This window comes from Dipodomys merriami, unplaced genomic scaffold (genome assembly GCF_024711535.1).
Source record: "Dipodomys merriami isolate MVZ:Mamm:240054 unplaced genomic scaffold, mDipMer1.0.p SCAF_24, whole genome shotgun sequence".
Taxonomy (NCBI): domain Eukaryota; kingdom Metazoa; phylum Chordata; class Mammalia; order Rodentia; family Heteromyidae; genus Dipodomys; species Dipodomys merriami.
In genome coordinates, this window is record NW_027203826.1 from 15,909,072 (window position 1) to 15,920,475 (window position 11,404).

Consider the following 11,404-nt stretch of genomic DNA (forward strand, 5'->3'; position numbering starts at 1 on the left):
CTATTTCTTGCCATGGTTCATCTTCACTAGATTTGGCCTTGTCTCAACCCCAGGGCTAAAGTAACTACTTCTGATAATTAAAAATTAGGAAACATGTTATGCTCTGGTCTGGACATTTTATGTCTCAACATAAATTCTCTATTCATTCTTCACTAATAATGGAAAAAGTTTATTTCTGGTGTTATAAAAGTCACTAAATTGCTGTATGGCAGTTCAAATTATTAGTCTTGGGACGGAAAATGCTTCTTTGTGTCTGGAAATAGAAACTTTTCAAGGTTTATTCACTCTGGATTTGATGGCTGACCTGAGCATGTCTATCTAGTCACATCCTTCCAAAATTCTTGTCTTCCATTAGAGTAACATTTTGGCATATAAAAACCTTTACAAATTCAGATAAACTGTTGAAAGTCAATTTTAGTTACTACATTTTAAGGCCAATGAACAATTTTAACATAAACTGTATGCCCTCTTATTTGAACACTAAACTGTCAGACCAATTGTTCATATGAGGTAGCCTGTGTCAAGAACATGTGGAAATTATCCCTACCGTATGACATTTAAGCAGTAGGTTTGCTGTTTTCACAATATAGGACATACAAATATCTGCATTTGGACAGGCATACTAAAGGCAGTGATACCTCTCAGTTGGGAAAAATAAACTATTAAGAAAGTGAGATCCTGACAATTAAATACTTCAGCCACAACCTTATACTTTTTCCAACAATTTTATTATATTCAATCATTAACATCTATGCTATAAAGTTCATTAAAGCCCATACAATAATTGTATATACACATGCACATAGATATATGCATACGTTGCTGTGCATGGGTATATACATATGAGTATGTGTTCAGGAAGAGTTCGGATCTGGGGCAAGCTTAATACCATGTTACACATAGATGTTGGCAAGGTATAGACAGGGTGGTCTAACTCCGTAGGACTCATCTGTGTCTCTGGTTGCCTTAATGTAAAGTTTTAAAAATGGTAGCATATCTTTCCTCAACATTGGTTCATCTCTTTATAGAAACAGACTTCATACCTAAGCTTTCTTTCCTGAGGTGGATGTAATCTATCAAAATCCAGTGGATGAGTGGAGGTGAATATTAGATATTTTTACCTTCTATGTCTTGTATGTAAAAAAGGGAAATATAATTTGCCAGGAGATGACCTTAACACTGGTGTCTTTGTAATCTTAATCTGTCTACTTTTCTAATATTACCACTTCTGTGATTAGCAGCAGCTGCAGTTAAATGCAGTTTATGGACTTGGAGATATTTACCGAATTGGTACTTACAGAATTGGAGATATCTGGCTAGGGTTACAAAGAGAAGTGGGAGGCAGAAGCTGGCTCTGAGCAAGGATGAGATGAACTTTACCAAATTTGCAGAGGTGTGGAATATTGTCATGCAGTCTTGCTCACAGAGAGGACACTTAGAACAGTGGATTAGTTCCCACTGTTTTTCTCTGTCTTAAAGGGCTACTGTTTGCATTGGGAAGTAAATAACATGGGAATAAAAAACAAATTATGTCCACATTGTCTTTAGAAAGGAAGAGATTTCACAGGAGCTAGCTTATTTATTAATAGTACTTCTGCAACCCTCAAAAGGGATGTTATTCCAGCTCTTACTTGTGTTCATCTTTATGACAAGAGAGTCAAAATGCTACTCTTTCATGGTGTGCATATTCTAAATATCAATCAAGTCCAAGCATGCTTATAAAGGGTTGTAAGCCATTTAATTTAATTTTCAGGTGAGGCACATTTTCAAAATATACCCCTTCTTTTATTAATTCACAATTATTTTCCTGCACTTTCTATTTTAATGAAAACTGAGGCCACAAAATCCTAAATCTCATGCTTCTTTAAGTTTTATTTACTAATTTTTGGGAGAAGCTATCACTATGAAGCTCAGGCTGTCGTAGAATGCCCAATAAAATTTTTCCTCATTTAGAGTTCTGAACCTCTATATTATATTGGCATATTGTCTTCTTCTTGAATATGTTAGAATGAAGGAAATAAAGAAAAAAATGAAAGGAAAAGGAAGGAAGGAAGGAAGGAAGGAAGGAAGGAAGGAAGGAAGGAAGGAAGGAAAGAAGGAAGGAAAAAAGAAAGGAAGGAGGGAGGAAGAGGAGGAAGTAAATGTAAAGAAAATAGCCTCTGTGTTTATTTTTGTTATATTTTCTACATGTGGTTTTATTTAATCAGAGACAAACTTGATAATATTTATGACATCTGCCTTTTCATCTTGCTAATGGAGAAAGCACTTTCCATCCTTTAATATGTTTTGAACTGTATTATGAGAAGACCATATCAAGCTTTCTTTCATTAGTCAAAACTATTGTTTCCATTTATAATTTTATTTATCCAGTCAATTTTTATAATCATCTAAGTTTTTATTCCTTTATATCAGTTTTAAAACTCATGTTTATTTCACCTATATCGTACTTTTCCTAACAAAAAGAAAACAATGCTTCATAAAAATTCACTTTTCTTTTTTCTAAAGAAACTAGAATTTGGGCAATTCTGTGTCAGGATCTTCATTTAGTAAAGTTTCTTTAGTTTCAGATTTCACTGGTAGTCAATGCTTGGGTAAGGATGTTTGAATGAGATTGTTTATTAGCACAGGATATTTTTTGTAATTGTAATAACAGTTTTCTACAATTATATCAATGTGATCTTGTGCAAGAATGAGTAAAGTTCCAGTCTGTTGGCTTGTTATGCACCACACAGTTCCACATTCTACTTTTATAGTCATTGTGAACTGGGGTTTTGTTCAAAACTCAGAAACAATTGTATTGGCTCCATCCCATCCCAGATAATCAAGTCTCTTCCAACCAATTTTGTGTATCCTTACACATTATTCTTCCTTTTTCTTCCTTATGCCATTCAGGGCAATGATTTGTCCAAGGAAATTATATATATATATATATATATATATATATATATGTATATATATTATCTTTTTCCACTGCCATTGCACATATTCATAATTTTTCCTAATATGAATTCTGATACTTAAGACAAAATCTAACTTTGTGCTTAGTTTTGAAGTATTATATCCCATAGCAACAATGAGATGTACAAGTTGTTATGTCGAAAACGAACTTTACAACTTTTGTGCAGGGGGGTGGGAGAGTGGGGGGGGCGGGGAGCATAGGGTGGGGGGGGCGGGGGGAAGATGGGAAGGGATGGGAAGGGGAAACAAAGAGGAGGCTACAATGCTTGATAAGAAATGTACTCATTAGCCCATGTAGTTGTAACTCCTCTGGTACAGTATTTTCACAATAAAAAATTACCAAAAAAAAGAAAATTTATTTTAATTGTTTGCCTTCAGAATGAAGTACAATGTAATATGTTCAAATACAGAAACATATTTAGTCTCCAATTATTATATTGACCCTATATAGATATATATTAAATCAATTAATTCTAATACTAAAAGTGTATTCTCATTAGGATATTTCATATTTAACAGTATTCTCCTTTTTTTTCTAACAGTAGCCAGATACCTAATGAGCAACACCTACAATTCTAGATAATCAGGGAGATCAGAGGATTTGTGTTCAAGAAATCAACTTAGGCAGAAAAGGCCCCTTAGACTCAACCTCCACTTAAACATCTTGCTGGGTTGGGGGCATGGCTCAAATGGTATTGTGCCAGCCATGAGTAAGCAAGTCGAGAGTCATGAGATCCTTAGTTCATGCCAAAGTACTGGCACAAAAGCTAAGTATAAAACAAGGGAAATACCCTCAAATCCTCAAGAATTGCCCCAAACTGGAAAGGTACGTAAAATGTTAAGAAAACTAAAGGCATTAGCACACTAAACAAAACTAATGAGGAGAACTTGTGTTCTTGTTGGCTAAAAGAAAAATTAGTACATGTTTAGCATAGAACAAACTCTACACCAGCCATTGAAAATATAAATTATCTCAAAGAAAACACAATTTAATTAAGAGACATATTTGAAGAAATAAGTGGAATAAGATACATATTACAACTAAAGCTACTATTATCAAGAAGAGATTTACGCGAAGTATCTAATGGCAGAAACTGAACTAATGTGGAGTGATCTGAGGCAAACATAACATCATAGAAAAGTGTTCTAGTGTAGAAATTTATATCATCAGCTCAGAGATGATGAAATATCTGTAAAATCAAGTTATGAATATTTCAAATTATAGTTGGTTTACATTGATTGGTTTTGCCTCACCATGTTTCTCAATACTGTGGTTTAAAGACCCAGTAGCTAGGTTTTCTAAAAGGCAAGGGTTGATCTAAGCTTCATCTGTCTTCCTGTGTGTACACTAAGCTTTCTAACTTCTCATAGCTCTGGTTTCCTCTCTTGGTCAAGCTCTTCTCTTACATCATTCTCAATGTCAGAACACAGAGAACCATAGTTTCCACTCCCGAGCCACTCTGTCTTTTGGTCCATGGCTGTTTTTCATTTGTCTGCTTTGCCTTTTTCTCAGCCTATCCTAAGCTCTTTATTCTTTTTCAGATCAATTTCATATCATCATTTCAAATGAAGTTTAGAGATTTCCTTCTCTACACATCACATTTGCTTTTTTTCACACATCCCTGGAAGGTTCTAGTGTAATTGAAGATTTTACTCCACCCTCAATAAAGTTTTTAATAATATGAATATATATTCATACATAGCAAAAAGAAATTTTAATGAATTTATAGCTTTACATTAGACTGGGAGGAGACATAACTTGACAAAAATTATACAGTATGAGTGAGATGAATAAAAAAGAGCTCACAGCAACAAAAGAATGTTACATTGGTTTTTGTCATATTGTTGTGAAAAATTTGTTAATATAAAATTGTTTGAACTTGCATAATTCTTTGTCATTCAGTATATTCACAAAACCATATAAACACCTCTATCTCATACATCTCATCTTTGTTAACATGAGAATAGATTATATATGTCAACTTGATATTCACAAGACTGATTTTTGATTTGTTACACCTCAGAAATTCCAAATTAATCTAAAATACTTCAGAATATTTACCACTATTCAAAGAAAGAGGAGCATTTGCTGGCATAACCAATATATATTTACACAATTGCAAACAAAACTCTAGTGATTTTTACCAACACATGAACTCAGAGAGAACTATGTCTCTTAAAAACACCTAAACCATTTTGTCAGATTTTTCATACAGTAAATATCCATTAATACTGCCAGACTAAGCCATCTGACAATACAGATAGTGGTACCAGTCAGCGATAAGACTGTGAAGTGAGTGAGAATGACACTTATAACTCAAAGGACAGAAATGGCTGTCAGTCTCCTTAGAGCCATCTTCATGTCCTTATTTCTCAGGCTATAGATGAGGGGATTCACAGTGGGTGGCACTACAGTGTAGAAAACAGAAACGATCAAATCAAAGGTTGATGGAGACTTAGGCAGTGGGCGTAAATAAGCAAAAAATCCAGAAGAGAGAAAGAGAGTCACAACCATGATGTGTGGCAGGCATGTGGAGAAAGCTTTGGCTCTGCCTTCTTTGGAGGGCATGTTCAATACAGCAATGAAAATGTGAACATAAGAAACATCAATGAACACAAAACAGCCAAAGTCTAACACTAGGCTGAGCCCAATGACTACAATTTCTCCAATGTTGTAAGAACAGGACAGGGAAAGCAATTGTGGGACATCACAGAAGAACTGGTGAATATTATGAGGCCCACATATGGGAACAGAGAAGGTAGCAGCTGTGTGAAGAATCGCATTAAGACCTCCGCTGACCCAACAGGAGGCAGCCATCTGCACACAGGCCCTGTGGCTCATGAGGATCTCATATCTCAGTGGGTAGCAGATGGCCACATAGCGATCATAGGACATCACTGTCAGGAGAGATACTTCTGTCGTAGCCAAGAAGAAAAAGAAAAAGACCTGGGAAACACATCCACTGAAGGAAATGGTGTTGGTGTTGAGCAGAGAGTTGGTGATGGATTTGGGAACAGTGATGGAAATGAGGCAGAGGTCAAGAAAGGACAAGTTCTTCAGGAAGAAGTACATGGGAGTGTGCAGCCTGCGATCCTGGGTGGTGAGAATGATGATGAGAAGGTTCCCAAGGACAGCTGCCATGTAAATCATGGAAAAGACCAGGCCAAGTAAGATCTGGAGCTCTGGGACTGTGGAGAACCCTGTGAGGAAGAAAATGCTCCCGGAGGTGCAGTTGTCCATTATTCCAGATACTCAGTTACTCTAAAAATAAATAACAAAAGCAGATATACTCAATGTAAGTATTTATTGTTCTTTTTTCTTAGGTTCCCTTCTCTCTTTCTCAATATACATTTCCTAGAATCTTTGAGATTATTTAGACTGACACAGGAATCCCTAGTGAGTTCCTTTACCATAGTGTTCACACTGTTTTGCTGATGAGAGACTTTGCTCCAGCACATCTACCTACCTTACAATTGTACTTACATTAGCATCTAAAATGCATATTTGTCTTAATTTGGATTTTATATATCTAATAATGAAAATAAAGTTTTTTGTTGCTATCCCAGATGAAAAAATTGCCCCAAGCATTTATTAAATATACAGTCCTTAAAATTTTTCTGAATATCAATTTCTTTTCTGTTTGTTATTGTTACTCAATTGAATAATAAATATAAATACCTAACATGAGTATTTTATTGTATAGTGCATGGCTTGCATACACATAGACATACACACACAAACTGCATGACATATTCTTTTTTTCTTTTGGAGCTATCATTTTTAATACATTTTTATTGTAAAAGTATTGTACAGAGGGTTTACAGTTACATGAATAACGTAATGAGTACATTTCCTATTGAGCACTTTTGCCTCGTCTTTTGTTTTTCCCCTAACATCCCTTCCTTAACTCATTGTTCCCTATTTTTCTAACCATCTCTGATTCTGACAAATTATTTTTGAAATAAATTTTAGAGTTCTGTCAATAATCTTTATACTTCTACACAGAAAGGCGAATATTGCAAGTACTTATTCATAGAAATGAAAAACCTGATATCAGGAGAGTAAGAGAGGAATAATAGGCACTAGGTGAAAATAAGGAGGAACTAGTTCTGGCATTCCATAACTTGAATTTCTTCTATGTTTGTATGAAAAATGTAAGTTGGTTCTCCTTCTAAAAATAAAATCCTTTAGTATCTGATATGGATGGCAATTGCTATCACAACATTTCTGACACAATCCAATTATAAGAAAAGACCCAATTGATACTCTAAAAATGTAATTTGTTACACAAGCAGATAAAAGAACCAGCCATTGTTTATTCTTTGACTGTGTCATGTTTACTTGACTAAAACCAGTTTCATGGTAGAGTTGATCAATTTAAATTCCAACACATTTTTCATGTTCATTTCTTACAAGTCTTTATATTTTCAGCAAATCCCCTATGAGTGCTATGTGTTATCAACAATAGTCCCAGTCAATTATAAAAGCGTACAAAAGCAGTTGATACCCTGAGACAATTCCTAGTGGATTCATGGTCATTTGGCCAATTTCCTTTCTCTGCTTTGTGTAAACCTAATTGCCCTGCGCCCTGACATGTCCCTATTCTTTCCATCCTATGAGCCAGAACAGAATATTTGTCCATCAAGCCACTCCCTGCACATTGATTGTTCTACTTCTTTCCTAATTTCTTAGGGAAAGAAGTTTTCTCTCTAGTAACAGTGCAGTATAGTATTGACTTTGGGAGCACTTGACAACATAAAATAAAATTTAATGTTCATATTTATAAATGTCATTCTGAGAAAATGGTCTATTCACAACTTCTCTGTGAAGCTAAATCCAGGAATTTCTCCTCTACTTAAAATTCCCAGTGTAGAAACTATCATCAAACAAACAGCATTTTCTTGAAATACATTATTAATTATTGAGGCAAAATTTTTAATCTTAAACACATATTTTCTAATTCTCTTCTGCATTGGAAATTCCACTGTTCAAATAACCATGCAAAATTTCATCAGAAATATCAATATTTATTATATATATAAGTGTAGATGATCTATGGAGAGTACCAGAAGCTTATATTTTACTATGGCTCATTGGGTATAACTGTAAAACAATGAAATTATGATATGGTACTGTATGGTATAGAGGCATAGTATTGCTCTAGAAAGTAAGTGGAAATTAGATTATAAAAATACCTTACAGCTGGTATAGTGCTAAATTTTTTTTCCTGAAAACCCAATTTCTTCTTGTCTTAGCTTATCTAGGTTTGTCTTTCCTGCTTTGACACTACATAAACTTCATATATTGTAATTGGAAAATAGCCCTATTTTCCAATGTACAGAGAATTGAAAGATAGCAAGATATAAGTATATATTGTCTTTTAATTATATTCATGTCCTCTCTAATTCTACATGATATTTTTCTGTTTGAAAAGAAGTCCAACAACTATCCAACATTCAGAAAACAAACTATTTTCTACATAGATTCCAATTGTCTAAGATCCTTGACCTGATATTTTTTTACTTTTACCACTTGTTTTAAAAAATCAGCTTTGAACTCAGAAGCACCAACATCCCTGGCTCTAGTGCTATGTGTTCTGAGACTCAAGCAGACTTGTCAAGCACAATGTAAAACTTACAGAAATAGAGATATCAACAGGGTTGCAAAGGGAAGCAGGCAGCAGAGGCAGGTTCTGAGCAGGATGAGATACACGTTACCAAATTTTCACAGCTGCAAAAAATGATCTTGTACCATCTTTCCCAGAGAAAGAACTGAGAACGGTGAATTACTGCCCACACGTTCTCTGTCTCTTAAAGGTTTTCATTCTACTTGACTTGGATAAGTAAATACCTTGGGAATAAAAGAAGCAAAACTTATGACCATATTTTCCTTAGAAAGGAAGGGACTGGAACTACATCATTTACCACCAGATCCCTGGGAGATCTCAAAAGATAATTCCAGGAAGTGGTAGTTTTGCTCAAAGTGGTAGAGAGCTAGCCTTGAGTGAAAGAGCTCAGGGACAGTGCCCAGGCCCTAAGTTCAACCTCCATAACCACAACACCATTACCACCACCTCCAACAACAACAAAATAATAATAATTATCCCAGGTTTTTACCTATTGTCATCATTTTGGCATACATGTATCTAATGATGAATAAGGCTGGAAAAGTTGTAAAAAGAATGGGAGCTGCTTGTCTTAATTTTTATGTAATTCATTTTCTAAATATTTTATTACATTTATTGATTTATAAATATAAAACCTAAGCCCCCAATACAAAGTTACTTCTTTTTTCTCTTCTGTATGCTTTTTCTTTCCTTTCCTTTTCATTTCATTTGTTTGTTTGTTTTATTTTTTATGCCAGTCCTTGGTATTGAATTCAGGGCCCATGGGCTGTTTGTGACCTTTTTCTTTTTGGTTCAATGCTGATGTTCTATCACTTGAAGCATAGTTCTACTTCCAGCTTTTGGGTATTTATTTGGAGATAACAGTCTCACAGACTTTGCATGTGCATGTGGTTAATTTAATATAGGAGTCTCATGTATTTTCCTACTTGCCTGGCTTCAAACCTCGATTCTCAGATCTCTGCCTTCTGAGTAGCTAGTATTACAGGTGTGAACTACAAGTAGCTGATTTGTTTCCTCTCCTCTCCTCTCTCCTTTCTTGTTCTTTGTTTGTTGGTGGTGGTTGTGGGACTTGAACTCAGGCTCTGGGCACTATCTCTGAATTTTCACAATCAAGGCTAGTGGCTCTACCACTATGGTTCATAGCTACACTTCCACCTTGTTTTCTAGTTAATTGGAGATAAGGGTGTTCCAGGGTTCATTGCATGGGCTGGCTTCAAACTGCAATCCTCAGATTGCAACCTCTTGAGTAGCTCGGATTATAGATGTGAGCCACCAGTGCCTGTCTAACCAGATATTCTAATTTTAAAAACATCTTTCTGATTCACCTTCCAGATAATTTCCAATTTTCACATTTTTAAATATTGTATTCTTAATTAATAACTAAATAATACTGACTCCATGTATTGGCACACATAAACTGTTGTATCACACATTTACTTTCAATTTCCTGATCTAAGAATTTCTAATTATCAGTCTTAAATTAATAATTTTACTAGAAATGATTCTATTCTACAAATATTTATAAATATTTGAACTGAATTAAAGCCACAGAAACTTTTGACTTTCCTCATGCTTCTTGCATTAGAATTTCTATAACTTTACCAGCACTCTAGAACACCTCTGTTTTGCCTTAGTATCCTTTGAATGATGTCTATTCCCAGTCAATTACTTTTTATCCATATTTTTTCTTTGTCCACCAACTTTTATTATTTTTATACTGTAATGAAAATTTAGATCATTAGATTCATGTTTTGGCATTAAGCAGAATTTCCCTCTATTGTTGCAGTAAAATTACATTGTTAAGTCAATTTTATTCTGTGTTCTTCTTCAAAAAAAGAAAACATTAGGCAGGATTCTCATTATCAGTCACTGATGTCTGTCAACTTCTGTATAGTTACTTGAATCACAAATATGAATTAATTGAAGGATAATCTCTAGAATTATATTTGACTCACTCCACATGTGTGCTGGTTTGAGGACATATCTAACTGCTTTGTGACAATAATCATTGAAAATTGTTTTTTTTTTATTTGTATAATTTATGGAAGAGATAGGAGGAAGGAGGGATTGATAGTAAAGCCAGCCAGGCCACAGTTCTAGAATGTACCTATGTTACTAGGTCATTCTGAAATCCGACATCAGACAGCAGGGCTCTTGGTGCTAGGATATATCCTTTAAATGCTTGGGGAGGTTTATGAGAGTACTGTGTGTGCCATGGGTGACAACCAACAACCCCTGGATGCTTCTAGATGCTGAGTGCATATTCTCTTGTAGTCATAGTGCTGTCTCATCTCACCAAAAGTGCTCTTTTTAAGTTTAAACTGAGATGTGTGAGAGGTTTGTAGTTGTTCTGTAGACTGTTGGGGTGGGGGGCTGTAGTGAGGTTTGATCTCATAACCTCACACTTGCTTGTTTCATACTTTTCCATACTTCCAGACTTTTGTCTTGTGTGTGTGTGTGTGTGTGTGTGTGTGTGTGTGTGTGTGTGTGTGTGTGTGTGTCCTAGCTTGAACTCAGGGTCTCAGCACTGTCCCTGAGCTTTTTTGCTCATGGTGAGTGCTTACCCCTTGAGCCACAGCTCCACTTCCAAATTTTTGGTGATTAATTTGAGGTAAGAGTCTTATGGACATAACTGTCCAGGCTGGTTTCAAACCACAATCCTCAGGTCTTATCTTCCTGAGTACTTCCTGAGTAGCTAGGATAGCAGGCCTGAGGCAACTTCTTTTACTGCTTATTTTTGAGATAAGGGCTCACAATTTTTTCTCCCTGGGCTCCCCTTGAAAAGCAATCTTTCTACTCTCAACCCTCCAAGTAACTTG

The 11,404-nt window shown here is 35.2% G+C and overlaps 1 protein-coding gene across 1 annotated transcript; it reads right to left on the reverse strand.

Moving 5' to 3' along the window:
- Window positions 1-5,275: 5,275 nt before the first annotated feature.
- On the reverse strand, window positions 5,276-6,199 carry LOC138835518 (olfactory receptor 14A16-like). The gene has a single exon (XM_070034010.1). It carries the CDS (start codon window positions 6,197-6,199, stop codon window positions 5,276-5,278), a length of 924 nt encoding a protein of 307 aa, XP_069890111.1.
- Between the last annotated feature and the right edge of the window lie 5,205 nt (window positions 6,200-11,404).

Bases quoted from the DNA above. Each gene is read 5' to 3' on its own strand.
- LOC138835518 (XM_070034010.1), bottom strand. From the start codon at position 6,199: ATGGACAACTGCACCTCCGGGAGCATTTTCTTCCTCACAGGGTTCTCC.